Source organism: Aegilops tauschii, chromosome 7, assembly GCF_002575655.3.
Source record: "Aegilops tauschii subsp. strangulata cultivar AL8/78 chromosome 7, Aet v6.0, whole genome shotgun sequence".
Classification (NCBI taxonomy): domain Eukaryota; kingdom Viridiplantae; phylum Streptophyta; class Magnoliopsida; order Poales; family Poaceae; genus Aegilops; species Aegilops tauschii.
This window is the reverse complement of record NC_053041.3, coordinates 91001081-91015526: the sequence shown is the minus strand read 5'-3', so window position 1 is coordinate 91015526 and position 14446 is coordinate 91001081. Positions and strand designations below refer to the sequence as shown.

Here is a 14446-nt window from a genome sequence, read left to right as displayed (position 1 = left end):
CAGATAAACGTCCCCGCCCCCAGTAGCACGAACGCTTTGGTCCATTGGTGGCTCGGCTCGAGGAGGGGCTTCCAGCGGAAAGACAAACGTGGTTTCGACTCTTTGATCATCGGAGCGAGACGGTCCTTGTGGAAGTAAAGGAACGTCAGAGTCTTCAACCGGCCGGAGCAATTTACAGGTCCTAGAGAGCTAGTTCGGTGGATCCTAGACGACACACTAGATTGGAAGCGAGCAAGTGTTTGTGGTTTAGATAGATTTGTGAGGAAGTCGGATGTAAAGTGTTTCGGATGGTGTGGATGTTCCGAAGATTAATGCTCGCATCGAAGGGTTCTTGTAACTAATTTGCTCCCTTCTATACAAATATGCCACACTTTTCGGCGTACTCTAAAAAAGGGCGTACTCTCCATTTTTTCCCCTCTAATTTGAAGCTTGCTGTGAACGGAATGAGTCATGTCCTCGTGGCGAGGAGGGGAGTCGGGCCCGTGCACGCCATGCCATCCTAGCAGAAAAAAGCTGGACGGATTGGCGCTAGCGACAAGGCGCGCCACCGAACAACCAACGACGCACACTGTCAGCAGCCACTTCCCCGTCCCCAAAGCCAATCCCATCTCGTCCGGTCGTCCCCATCCGATCCGGCGGACCGCAACAGATTTAACAGCCAGCCAGCCGCCAATGCCCTCGGCTCCCACCCGTGATGGCGCGCACAGCACTCATCTCCAGCTGCCGCAGCACCGGGGCCGCCGCATCCTCCTCGTCTCCCTCTCCTCGCGCGCGTATATATACCCGCGCCTCCTCTTCCTCTTCCCGCCCACCGCTCCTCGCCTCTCCGCCTCCTCCCCGATCCACTCCTCGTCGGTGCGTGCATTCCTCGGTCCTCCCGTTCTTGTTCTTGTTTTCCCGGTCGTCGATGTTGCGTTCGCCTTGTTAACTGACCTTGTTGGTCTGTGTAGGTGTTCGATTAAGACTCTTGCGGCGGTCAAGGGAGCGTCGTTGTCCGGCTGGCGGAGCGCGAGGGAGGAAAAGGAGTTGGAGATGACGATCGAGTCGTCCGTGCGGCTCGCCGGCGGGGAGCTGTCGGTCCGCGGGCGCACGGTGCTGTCCGGCGTGCCGGACGCGGTGTCGGCGTCGCCCGCGGCGGCCCGGGGCCCCGTCGACGGCGTCTTCCTCGGCGCCGACCTCGCCGGCCCGGCCTCCCGCCACGTCGTCTCCCTCGGCCACATGAGGTGCGTCCGCTCGCCCGCCCGCCTGACGCGATCTCGGAGGAGGAAGACGCGGTTCGGTAAAGTCTCGATCGGCATTGGTCTGATTTGGTATTGGGTTGGTGTTCGCTGCAGGGGCGTGCGGTTCATGGCGTGCTTCCGGTTCAAGATGTGGTGGATGGCGCAGAGGATGGGGGACAAGGGCGGGGACGTCCCGCACGAGACGCAGTTCCTGCTGGTGGAGTCCAGGGCCATCGGCGGCGAGGAGGACGACGCGTCGTACGTCGTGTTCCTCCCGCTCGTGGAGGGCGCGTTCCGGGCCAGCCTCCAGGGCGGCGGCGCGGGCGGCGACGAGCTCCAGCTCTGCGTCGAGAGCGGCGACGCCGGCACGCTCGCCAGTTCCTTCGACCGCGCGCTCTTCGTGGGCGCCGCGGACTCCGACCCGTTCGCCGCCATCGCCGGCGCCGTCGCGGCCGTCAGGTCCTGCCTCGGGACCTTCCGCCCGCGCGCCGAGAAGAAGCTCCCCGCCATCGTTGACTACTTCGGGTGGTGCACGTGGGACGCCTTCTACCAGGACGTCACGCAGGAGGGCGTCGAGGCCGGGCTCCAGAGCCTCGCCGCCGGCGGAGCTCCGCCCAAGTTCGTCATCATCGACGACGGCTGGCAGTCGGTCGGGACCGACAAACAGAGCCCCGACTTGGACTCTGCGGGCGAGGCCGGCAAGTCGCCGCCCCTTCCCCGGCTCACCGGCATCAAGGAGAACAGCAAGTTCCAGAGCGGCGACGACCCGGCCACCGCCACCGGCATCGAGACGCTGGTGCGCGCGGCCAAGGAGAAGTACGGGCTCAAGTACGTGTACGTCTGGCACGCCATCACCGGCTACTGGGGCGGCGTGCGGCCGGGCGTCGCCGGGATGGAGGCGTATCGCTCGTCCATGCAGTTCCCCAAGATCTCGCCGGGCGTGGCGGAGAACGAGCCCAACATGAAGACCGACGTGCTCACCCTGCAGGGGCTCGGCCTCGTGCACCCGCAGGCCGTGCACCGCTTCTACGACGAGCTCCACGCGTACCTCGCCGCCGCCGGCGTCGACGGCGTCAAGGTGGACGTGCAGTGCGTCCTCGAGACGCTCGGCGCCGGCCACGGCGGCCGCGTGCAGCTCACCAGGGAGTACCACCGCGCGCTCGACGCCTCCGTCGCCAAGAACTTCCCCGACAACGGCATCATCGCCTGCATGAGCCACAACACCGACGCCCTCTACTGGTACGACATAACTCAATCCCTCCATTGACGACATCCAAATCTTCTCAGAGAAAATCCATCATCATCTCTGCTGAATCTGCGTGCAGCTCGAAGCAGACGGCGGTGGTGAGAGCGTCGGACGATTTCTTCCCGAGGGAGGCGGTGTCGCACACGATCCACATCGCGGCGGTGGCGTACAACAGCGTGTTCCTCGGCGAGTTCATGCTCCCGGACTGGGACATGTTCCACTCCCTCCACCCCGCCGGCGACTACCACGGCTCGGCGCGCGCCATCAGCGGCGGGCCCGTGTACGTCAGCGACGCGCCGGGGAAGCACGACTTCGAGCTGCTGAGGAAGATGGTGCTGCCGGACGGCACCGTGCTGCGCGCGCGGCTGCCGGGCCGGCCGACCAGGGACTGCCTGTTCGCGGACCCGGCGCGCGACGGCGCCACCCTGCTCAAGATCTGGAACATGAACAGGTTCACGGGCGTGCTCGGCGTGTACAACTGCCAGGGCGCGGCGTGGAGCTCCGCGGAGAAGAAGAACGTGTTCCACCAGGAGGCCGGCGCCGGCGCCCTGACCTGCGGCGTCAGGGGCCGCGACGTCCACCTCATCGCCGAGGCCGCGACGGACGGCGGCGCCGGGTGGAGCGGCGACTGCGCCGTGTACCGCCACGGCGCCGGCGACCTCGTGGTGCTCCCCGACGGCGTGGCGCTGCCCGTGTCCCTCAAGGTCCTGGAGCACGACGTGCTCACCGTGTCGCCGATCAAGGTCAGCACTTTCTGAATGTCCAACCTGATCGATACTTGTGGACGGTACAGTTACCTTCTGTATATGTAGACTGATAAAATGATCACTGTGGACTGCAGGATTTGGCGGCCGGGTTCAGGTTCGCGCCGGTCGGCCTCGTGGACATGTTCAACGGCGGCGCGGCGGTGGAAGGCCTGACCTACAGCCTCCTTGCCGACGGCGAGGAGGCGGTCGGGCTGGTGAGCATGGAAGTGCGAGGGCGCGGGAGGTTCGGCGCCTACTCGTCGGTCCGGCCGAGGAGTTGCACGCTGGGGTCAGCCCCGGCGGAGTTCTCCTACGACGCCTCCTCCGGCATGGTGATCCTCGAGCTCGAGTCCATGCCATTGCCCAAGGAAAGGGTTCACAAGATCGCCATTGAGCTGTAGAATGTTTTAGCTCCCCGGTCATGCGATCCATCGATAGTGTATGCTTTCGTGATTATTATTGAATTGAAGGGTTGGAGAAATATATGGTCACATTGATCATCTGCCGCTGCTAGTTGCCGTAACTCTGAACTGTACAAGTGGCCTCCAGTGTGTGGGACGGTGTGAGTACCTGGTTCTCTGACGAACCTTTCAATCCGGACACCTACCTACCGGCAAAATAGGATGCGCACAGATTTCTCCTCTGTTTGTGTGGCGCCTTGGCAGAGGAGGATGCGGGCATCCGGTCCAGATCTGAATCTGAAGCACGTTCCTACGCTGCAGAATGGCTGTCCGCGTCAGTTTGGTCCATCTTATGAAGATCCACAGCTTGTGATAATTTATCTCACAAGCGGGCGTGTCAACATACATAAACCCATCAGCTTTGCTACATCTACGGGAAAATTCTACGGAATTGTTGTTACGGATTGAGATGGAAACATTTAATTGGCGTAAGAAGTATTCGTAGGTGCTCCGTAAGTGTAGAGTTTTTGTAAATCCAGATATAAACCGTGCCAGCGATCCATCCTCCTGCTTCTCTGAGAGATTTGGAATGCTCGGAACGCGAAAGCGTTTCGCCATATGGACACTCCCACTCCGCCATCCACCTATGGGCCTAATTCTTTCCAGCTTCTAATTCTCTGGAGTTAGATTCTGGGAAACTGGCCATAGAATCTATGGTCCAATGCTTTTTCAAGATAACTGCTTGAGATCGTGGTACGAGTTGTGTGCTGAAATGTCTATGATGTCCTTGGGTTGAAATTGTGTGTTGAATTGTTAATGCTTGGTTGTTTCGAACCGTTTCTTGTCGAATATGATAACGAAAAAGATTTATGAATATCCTCTGCACCATTCACCATTGACACTAGCAAAAAATTGAGGCATATTAGCAGCATTCACCATTCACAGTAGCAAAAAAACGGACACATACTAGGAAATTCACCATTCACATTGAGAGAAGTCCTTATTTGGCCCTTTTCTTAAAATTTGCTTCCCTTTTTGGCCCAAAGTTTTACTGCTAGCTGTTTCTTAGTCTCGGTATAATCACTCACTGTGTAATTGGCTTTGTTCACTTGACTCTCGTAGAGGAACAATCGATATTACTATTACGCAAGAGAAGGATCTCCGACATGTATCTGATGAATGGCTAAGCTACCGTCTGATGGAACTTTCTTCCCCAAGGAAATGCAGATGCAATCTACTTGGAGTAAAGGGTCTTGGCATGTAGTTGTCTTCATAATGAAGAGCCAGAAGTTTAATGTCACTAGCTTCATTCTTACAGAAATTGATCAAGCTAGAAAGAAGGTATTTCCACAAGAATCTTCTCTTTGCACCACACATCATGAGAATGATATTGAACAAGAGTCAGCTCAGCCTGCCTCTTCCTTTTCTCCCCATTTTTAGATTTCTACAAGTCGATCTTCTTACGATGGAAATCACGAAAAAGATCATTCACTCTTACCTCGTCTGGATTGTTCCCCTCCCTTTTTGACACTCAAACTTCATTTTGTTCCCTATGTTACACTTCCGTCATTTTTGACGAATAATGGTGTTAAGTTTGAACTAAAAAGACTGTTTTACCCATAGTGTAGTATGTGACGAGATTCTTTACATGCAAACACAGAGATAATGTGATATATTTTTGTTGTGCTTGAATAAATAAACCAAAAAGTTACTATATGATTAATCTATACCTAATACCCAATAATAATAAAGGGGTTATTGATTCTGGCGGTATGTCATGAAAATTGCCTCCAAAGCCGCAAAATATTACCCATCATTGCCACCTACAAGTTTTTTTGAGGGGTATGCTACCTATAAGTGATAAGCAACATTTCATAGAGGGGGATCCTACGCATGGGACGGCCCATGCAGTAGAGACCTCCTATGCCGCGCTTCACGCGCTGGGAGAAGATGCAGCGACCCGTTTGGGACAGCCCATGTCCGGGAAGCCTGTTTTTTTAAATTTCCCTTTTTCTTTTTTTATACTTTAAATAATTTGAGACTTCAATTTTTTTAGCAAATTTAAAAAAATGATAATTTTGAAATGAAATTTTAATAAATCAAAAAATGTTTGTGGTTTTGTAAAAAAAGTTTGCTTATTCAGAAAATGTTTGAAATTTTGTAAATAAATATTCAGGAAATAATAAAATGTTCATGATTTTTAAAACAATTCATGAATTAAAAATGTTAGTGAAATTGAGCAAACTTTTGCAAATTCAAAAATTCTTCGCGAAATTCATAAATTGTTCCACCTATTTCCAAAAAAGTGTTCGGTGATTCAAAAAAATTCTTTATTTTTTCATTTTTTTAAAAAGTATAAAATGTTCATGAATTCAAAAAATGTTCTTGATTTTAGAAAATGTTTGAAAATTTATATAAGTGTTCATGAAATTTTTTCACGATTTCAAATTTGTGCACGAGTTTAAAAGAATGTTCATGATTTCATGAAATTGAGAATGGCAGTGTATCTTGGTAAGGCAGCAAAATGTGATCATGGCCATTGAAGATTATGTTTTTTTTTTCTTTGTTGCAACGCACGGGCCCTTTTTGTAGTAATAATAATATGATGAGTGGGACAATGAAGAACCCATCCAGCCTATATTGTAGCATATAAATTTGTACAAATTAATCATACGGGTGATAAATTAGACCGCGACATGTCAGTGGGTCAAGGTCGCGGAGCTGTGTTCTTACCTCAATTGCTGCACACGCCCGGGCCATTGCGTTAAGCCAAGAGCATCGAGTCAATTCAGTAACGATCGAGTCTCCTGTTGGAAATTGAACCCGGCGTCCTGCGTCCTGCACGTATATAATGTCCGAGCTGTACTCAAGCTTGTAGTCCTTGGTGCGGAAATTGCTTTTGAAGGCCGAGCTTCATGGAGGCCTCCAAATGCAAAATATAAGATCTCCCATGATTTTTCAATGTTGCGTTGAAAGTTGAAACACAACGAGAGACAAAAAGAACGACCACGATCAGAATAGACAACATCGAAGAAATCGTCCTTTATCCCCACACACAAGGATCCCGCCAGAGTGCGTGACCATGGTTGTTCTCTCTAGCCGGCTTAACTTCTGGATTGCAATTGACCTTTCCGCCAAAAACAGTAACGGATAGACACACTTGCAGTCGGCGGCGGCCGGTAGACGCCGAGGAAAAAGAAATGCCTGAGGAAGCTCAGGCGCACACGCACGTACGCGTCTTGGCAGCACCCGCGCGCGTATGGTTTGCTTAGCCATGCCGCACACGCCTTCTCCTCTTGCGCACTAAGCACCCCACAAGAAGCTTCCAGTAGAACGCGCGAACGATGACAAAGCCAATTTGATGCTGCCGCTCTAGGTTTTTGCGCGCGAACGATCAGCTCGACGACGGCAAGAACGATCCAGCAGCAAGAGATTGCACGGAAAGAGGGCGAACGCCCACCGCGTTCTTCTTTTTGCCTACATATACCCAGAACGAGCCCTGCTAGAACCGCTCCCGCACGTCAACGTCTTCGTCCCTTTGATTGATATCCCGGAAGGAATCCACCGCCGTTTCGTCGGTTCGGTTGCCGTCGGACACCGTCTTCCTCAACCCCCACAGACCTTCTCGCCTCCCTCCCCGCCATGGCCGACTACAACCGCTACGGCCACGTCCACGGCCAAGGATACGGCCAGCAGAACTACGGCTACGCGCCCACGCTCTCCTCCTCGCCGTACGGCAACGGCCAAGGATACGGTCACGCGCCCTCGGCGCCTCCCGCGCCCACGCCCTCCTCCTCCTCGCCGTACGGCTACGGCTACGGCCACGGCCAAGGAGGCTACCCGCCGCCGATGGGAGGAGGCTTCGGAGGAGCCGTGGCGTTCCCGCCGGGGACGCACCCGGACGTGGAGCGTGCATTCCGGGCCGCCGACCGCGACGGCAGCGGCAGCATCGACGAGGGGGAGCTGCAGGCCGCGCTCTCCGACGCGCACCACCGCTTCAGCATCCGCACCGTCCGCCTCCTCATGTTCCTCTTCAGTGACGCCCAGCTCGCCTCCTCCCCGCGCTCCCGGATGGGTAAGCAGAGCACACGCCTATACACCCACAACAAAATCTGCATCTCTTTCGGCACTGTTTCAGCATAATCAAGTACTGATTTCTTGCTGCTTCCGAACGATGTTTGTTGCAGGGCCAACGGAGTTCGTGACGCTGTGGAACTGCCTTGGGCAATGGCGGGTGAGTGCTACTGTCAATTTGCTTGCTATCGTTTAACTCTGAATTACAGTATGTATGCTCTCGAATGAAACAGAGTGTGCGCATTCAGTTTCTGAAGCTCTGTTTTCTCCCTGCATATCTTCACATTGCTTGCAGTTCGATAACAAAATCATAAATAAATTATCATCGACCTTGTCTTCGTTGCATAGGAATATGCTGAATACTGCAAGTGTACTTTTTTTTTATCAAACGAGAAGGTGGAGACCCTGTTTCCCTGTAAGGAACAGCTGTTTACCCAATCATGTTATGAACTTATGATGCTCATGGAATTATTGCCCATCTAATACTGCAACTGAATTTTTCATGAGGGAAGTCAAATCAAAATGAAAAATAAAATAAGATTTGTCAACCTCTGTCAATGATCTGCTATTTTTCCCCATCCATCTATCACCATCAGCATGTGACTTATTTCTGTTCTTCATGGCACTGTCCTAGGTCGTTTTCGACAGATACGATAGGGACCGCAGCGGAAAGATCGACTCCGATGAGTTGAGAGAAGCTCTTCGCGGCCTCGGATACGCGGTGCCACCTTCGGTCATTGATCTTCTCATAGCTAACTACAACAATGGTGTTTCCCACCGCGGCGCCCTAGACTTCGACAACTTTGTGGAGTAAGTATATGGAGTCCCAAGTATATCTCACACACAAAGTAATCTAATTCAGCCAATACTCTATAACATACTTACAGAACTAATTAATGTTTTGTTTTGCATTTCGGCTTCGATCTTGAAGGTGCGGAATGGTTGTGAAGGTACGTCCCCAATTAATAATCAACTATGTAATCAAAGTTTCAAATGTTTGCTGATGGATTTTTCGCTGCTGTGTTGTTCTATGCAGGGTCTGACTGAAAAATTCAAGGAGAATGACACGCGCTACACCGGCTCAGCAGCTCTTACCTATGACGGCTTCTTGTCAATGGTCGTCCCCTTCATTGTACCTTAGATAGTCCTGGTGTCTGTTTGCCCACGCAAAGGAGTACAGTTTTAAGTTTGTGGGATCGATTACAGTTCCGTTAATTTTGAGCGTTTTGTTTCACAACTGTGTATGTGAATATATTCGCAAAAAAAGAAAGAAACTGTGTATGTGAATAAGAAAAAGTTAATGGTTGGAATCGAACTGCCGATATGCGTCGCGCGGCGGTCACCAGGCAAGGTCGCCACGTGCCCCTGCGGGCCCCATGCAGACGCCAATCGCTCTTGTCCAAGCACCGTCCTGACCGCTATCTGTTCCTCGTCTCCTTTTTGTTCCCGTTCTCTCTCACGCCGCTCACCGCCATAGCTGCACGCAGCACCACATGGCATTGGCACCGAACCACATGCAATTTATAAGGTCAAATTAAAAAAATTACAAAACTATGAACCCAAAGGAAGAGGGTAGATCTGTATCTCGCTTAAGGTCTCTCGCTAAAGGGGTCTAGAGTAGATCTCGCATTAAGCGAGACCGAAGGTGCTGTTGCTGAAGGGTCTACAGTAATCGGACCAGCCCATTGACATGCAGTTAATAAAGGAAAAATAGAGGATAAAAGGGAGCGCACAAGGGATTCAAACCTTGGTCTCCTGGTTAAGGGCAAGCACGGCTAGCCAATGGGCTTGCCTTGGGTTCGTGATAGAGTAGTAGAGCGGGACAATTTAAGTCAAAACGAGTCAGGTTTTCCACTGTTTCTTCTCCGTTTTTCCTCTGGTTTTTGCGTTTTGTTTTTCACCGGTTTTTCTCCGTTTTTAGGCATTTCCCCCTTTTTCTTTTCATTGTTTTCTTCGGTTTTCTTTATTTCTTTTTGCTTATTCTTTTGCTTCTTTGAAGTTCTTACTCCCTCCTTCCATCTATATAAGGTCTAATGTGTTTTCCAAGACCGCCTTTGACTATTGATAAGATTAATAATACATGAGAGGTATAATGTAAAAATTATATCATTGAAAGCTCCTTTAACTTACGAATTTGACGGTACGCTTTGTTTAACTTGCATGTCATGTATTATTGCTTTAACACTTGATCAAAGTTAGCCTAAAAAACGCATTAGGCCCTATATAGATGGAAGGAGGGAGTAGTGGATTATTAACTCATGTAACTAGTATTCTGAAACTGTTGATTTATAGGTAAAATACAATTTATATGGAACATGTCTTGTAAAGGAAAGAAAGATTATCTCATCACTATCGTAAAAACACAGTAAAGATGGATATATAAATATGCATCTATAAATTATTCGGAATCACCAGTATGTTGATGTACCTTAGAGGCTTAGAGCCTTCCGAAAAAACTTTGAATTGCTCGCCTCGGAAAGAACTCATGCTTGACAAGGCTTTCTTTAAAACAATGTCGAGTAATGCTCAAACCCCGCGACTCGGATTCCAATCGAAATTCTTGTATCAACTTGCCCATGTTGTCACAATGGAACATGTGATATTCAGACATATTGTAGACCAGCACATCTCCCTTGAGGGACAAAACCAAATGTTTTGTACTCCCTCCGTTCCCAAATATAAGTCTTTCTAAAGATTTCAACAAGTGACTACATACGAAGCAAAATAGTGAATCTACACTTTAAAATATGTCTACATACATTCGTATGTTGTACTCCATTTGAAATGTCTAAAAAGACTTACATTTAGGAACGGGGGGAGTATTTGGGAGGTCACACAAGCTCGTCACTGGGAATGTAACATGGTACTTTAATGACCAGACCTCCCTCTCGTAGTCCTCCAAGACCCAGATTTTGAGGGCTGTTTTCCTGTCGGCAAAGCTACCCAAGCCAATCGAACCTTCTATGTGGCACATTTGAGTGCAGAGTGTGGTAACATCAGCCGGGCGTCGCATGAACTTGAATGACTCAACCATCGTGTCAAAAACGACTATGACGGGGTTACGATGGTAAAAGCGGTCAGGTTCCCAGTGAAGGCATCTGCGGAACAGGATGGGTGGGGCCAAATTATGAGGAGCCATTCCGTGCATGCCGGCCGACGACGTAGCTTCCTCGATGATACCTCCGACGCACCTCGACGAGCCCCTCTGCTGCACCATAAGGATGTAGTAGGCAGCTGATTTGATTTGGTACAGCTGTCGCTTCTCCAAGTATAGCACGCGGTACTCTCCGGACGGGTGGTGCAGGTACAACACCGCGAAGTCTATCTGCTTGGCAGTGGTGAGGCCTGCGAGTGGAGCGCACTGACGCGTGGCAGGGTTGCAGATACTGAAGCTGCCGTCGGACAAGGAGAGCAGGAGGAGCCCGTCGCAAGAGGAGTGCACCTTGAAATCTTCGCCGTCGTCGAACCCGAGGACGGGCCGTCCACGCTCGAAGATCGGGAGGATGCCATGTACACCGTAGAGGGCGACGAGGGGCAGCGACGGCTGCCGCTGATGGTGGGCGACGAGGAAATCAGGGGCGGATGTAGGGTTTTGGATTGTGAGGGACTTACAAGTATCACCCGCGGCCGCGGTCTCCGCCGCACGCCCACTGTCCGCGCCATCGTGTAAAGCCTTGCCAACCTGAAGCAGCCGCACTCGAGATGACGCCCTCGCACAGGATGCTTCAGCTAGGTTTGGATCCGCCGGCCGGTGCGGACGTGCAGTCAGGCACGTGCCCAGATCAAGATGCGTGTGTGATTTCGTAAAGTCTGTACCTCGGCAGATTCGTGGAATAATAGTTCGCTCGGTATAGTCCAGCTCCTTTAATTTGCATCGGTTTGGGTTCATCCTTTCATCTAGCAACTGCTATATATACGCTATCATCTCTCTACTTTCCGCCTCTCCTACAAAACCCAGCAGGTACTACATCACACCGAACCAAAAACAGCCGGCTCTAGGTTTTTGATCCGCTTTTGGCTTTTGGTCTCTTGAGCAATGTATTCAGATGGGGAGGGGTTATCCTCACCCGTTGATTTCTAAAAAAAAAAATCCCCAAGACAAGTAAACCACCACAGTTAAGGCTAGGATTATACACTGCCACTTGGTACTAGATTGAAAAATAAAGCTATATTTTTGCTTTCCATCCACCACCTACCGCGCCCCGTGACCTCCTCCCCCCGTGCAGCGGCGCCGCGCCGCACCGGGGCCTCCCCGCCGGGCCTCCCTCTCCTCCCGCCGCCGCCGTCGAGGGCATCGCAGGCTAAGCCCGCGGGCCGCGGCAATCTTCCTCGGCCGACGATCGGATCTGGGTGGCGGCGACCCACTCCGGCCGATCCAAGGGCGATGACGCAGGCCGGTGGCGACCAGGGTTGTCGTGCTGGTGGCGGCGACGAAGAGATCACGTCGGCGGCTAGGGTGTCCGATCTGGATCCCATTCGGATCTGGATGGTGGTTCCTCGAGCCGTCGTGCGCATCCTTTGTTCCGGCGCGGCAAGCGGCCTCTGGACTAGGCATGCGACACGAGGACGTCGGGGGCTTCGGCCCTTGGCGTGGAGGTGGTGGCCATCTTCTTCGCCGGAGGTGGTCGGCTAGATGGTTGTGGATTCTCGCATCTAGTCCCGGCGTACAGTGGGGAGATGGGGCTGCCGGTGAAAACCGTACTATGACTCGGGTCATGACGGGCGATGGCGGCGTTTTCGCGTCGTTATCTTGTTGAAGACATCGCCTCTGCAGCTTCTGTCGACTTGCTTGCGCTGCTCTGGGTGAAAACCTTGATCCGGAGTTTCCGGATCGGACGATGGCGGTGCTTTTGGGGCGTCGTTTTCCCTTATGGGGGCATCGTTTTTTGAGCAGCGGCTGGATGCAGGACCAGAGGACGGATTCTTTGGTGGAGCAGTGCAGCATCTCACTCATTGATGGCGGCGGGTCTCGGCGGCATGGCGCTGTGGTGACTCTGCGTCCGATGCGCGGAGATGGACTCGCGCAGGAGGGTGACGCGGTCTGGCGTCGTGGTGGCGTCGACGGCAGCTAGACCGGGCAAGGTAGATGCAGCAGTACAGCTCTGAAGATGGATTGGTGGCAGGTGGCTGCGGCGGCCTCAGACCCGGCAGGCGTCCTGGTTGAGGAGTGCCCGGACTGGTAGGTGACCCATACCCGGCAGGCGACCTGGATGGGACCTTAGGTCTTAGATGTTAGATTTGGCTGCGAGGTCTGTTTGATACTAAGCCCAGACTATCAGCATCCCTTCATCTCTTGGATAGGAGTAGCGACACTTTTGTTGCCTAGACGGTGGCTTCAGTCTTACTGTTGTATGACTTTGTAAGGTCTTGTATGAATAATTAATAAAGTGGCTGCATGCATCGTCTAGATGCAGAGGCCGGGGTCCTCCTCCATTTCAAAAAAAAAAACTCCCCGGACGGGTGGTGCAGGTACAACACCGCGAAGTCTATGTGCTTGGCAGTGGTGAGGCCTGCGAGTGGAGCGCACTGACGCGTGGCAGGGTTGCAGATGCTGAAGCTGCCGTCGGACAAGGAGAGCAGGAGGAGCCCGTCGCAAGAGGAGTGCACCTTGAAGTCTTCACCGTCGTCGAACCCGAGGACGGGCCGCCCGCGCTTGAAGATTGGGAGGACACCACCTACACCGTAGAGGGCGACGAGGGGGAGCGACGGCTGCCGCTGATGGTGGGCGAGAAGAAAATCAGGGGCGGATGTGAGGCCGCGCCAGGAGAGGCAGACCGCGCGGCAGCGTAGGATATCTTTGGCTGAAAGGCGGACAAATATCTCCCACACCATGATCTCCTCCGGGAGGCCGAGGGGGGCGACGGCGACACGGTCAAAGAGGGAGGCGACGGCGGCTTTCGTCTCGGCCTCCTCGGTGCTCCTGCCGTGGCCTCATGCTTGGGCGCAAAGCTTTCCTCGGCTCCCGCGTGCTCGGCGGCGGATGTATGGTTTTGGATTGTGAGGGACTTGACAGGTATCACCCGCGGCCGCGGTCTCCGCCGCACGCCCACTGTCCGCGCCATCGTAAAGCCTTGCCAACCTGAAGCAGCCGCAACACCCTAGATGACGCCCTCGCACACGGTTGCTTCAGCAGTTCAGCTAGGTTTTGATCCGCCGGCCGGTGCGGACGTGCAGTGTATGATTTCCTAAACTCTGTGCCTCTGCCGCTAGGCGATCTCATAAAAAAAGACTCTGTACCTCGGCAGTTTCGTGGAATAATTCTTTTTTTTAATTGTTTGGATTGCGCGGTATAGTCCAGCTCCTTTAATTTGCATCGCTTTGGCTTCATCCTTTCTCTAGCAACCTGCTATACGTATCATCTCTCTACTTTCCGCCTCTCCTACAAAACCCAGCAGATACTAAATCACACCGAAACAAAAACAGCCGGCTCTAGGTTTTTGATCCGCTAGCTTTTGGCTTTTGGTCTCTTGAGCAATGTATTCAGATGGGGAGGGGTTATCCTCACCTGGTGATTTCTCAAAAAAAGAAAAAAAAGAAACTCCCAAAGACAAGTAAAATACAGTAAACCACCACAGTTAGGCTAGGATTATACATTGCTACTGGTTTTAACTTTTTTTTTACAAAAAAACAGAGTATCTCTCGCCACTACTATATATGATGCCTAGGCGGCAGTTTTTGTTTTTGAATGAAAGATTTCCGAACTTGTCTGCGACCCTGCCAAGATAGAGGGCGACATTGCCATTGCATGTACCTCACCGC

General features: G+C 52.3%; 2 protein-coding genes across 2 annotated transcripts; both read left to right on the top strand.

Moving 5' to 3' along the window:
* Positions 1 to 536: 536 nt before the first annotated feature.
* LOC109759612 (probable galactinol--sucrose galactosyltransferase 6) lies at positions 537 to 3712 on the top strand. Its single transcript, XM_020318437.4, has 5 exons — positions 537 to 855; positions 951 to 1223; positions 1335 to 2459; positions 2546 to 3209; positions 3308 to 3712. The coding sequence occupies exons 1-5, from the start codon at positions 695 to 697 to the stop codon at positions 3611 to 3613; spliced, it is 2529 nt and encodes an 842-aa protein (XP_020174026.1). The 5' UTR covers positions 537 to 694; the 3' UTR covers positions 3614 to 3712.
* Positions 3713 to 7026: 3314 nt separating this feature from the next.
* LOC109759616 (probable calcium-binding protein CML48) lies at positions 7027 to 9002 on the top strand. The gene is made up of 5 exons (XM_020318442.4): positions 7027 to 7688; positions 7801 to 7847; positions 8322 to 8497; positions 8619 to 8637; positions 8724 to 9002. Exons 1-5 carry the CDS (start codon positions 7256 to 7258, stop codon positions 8826 to 8828), a joined length of 780 nt encoding a protein of 259 aa, XP_020174031.1. The 5' UTR covers positions 7027 to 7255; the 3' UTR covers positions 8829 to 9002.
* The last annotated feature ends 5444 nt before the right edge of the window (positions 9003 to 14446 follow it).

Excerpts from the sequence above, each read along its gene's own strand:
- LOC109759612 (XM_020318437.4), top strand. The coding sequence starts at position 695 with ATGGCGCGCACAGCACTCATCTCCAGCTGCCGCAGCACCGGGGCCGCC. Across the intron at positions 856-950 it reads CCCCGATCCACTCCTCGTCG|GTGTTCGATTAAGACTCTTG; the intron begins GTGCGTGCATTC and ends TGGTCTGTGTAG. Across the intron at positions 2,460-2,545 it reads AACACCGACGCCCTCTACTG|CTCGAAGCAGACGGCGGTGG; the intron begins GTACGACATAAC and ends ATCTGCGTGCAG.
- LOC109759616 (XM_020318442.4), top strand. The coding sequence starts at position 7,256 with ATGGCCGACTACAACCGCTACGGCCACGTCCACGGCCAAGGATACGGC. Across the intron at positions 7,689-7,800 it reads CTCCCCGCGCTCCCGGATGG|GGCCAACGGAGTTCGTGACG; the intron begins GTAAGCAGAGCA and ends TGTTTGTTGCAG. Across the intron at positions 7,848-8,321 it reads ACTGCCTTGGGCAATGGCGG|GTCGTTTTCGACAGATACGA; the intron begins GTGAGTGCTACT and ends GCACTGTCCTAG.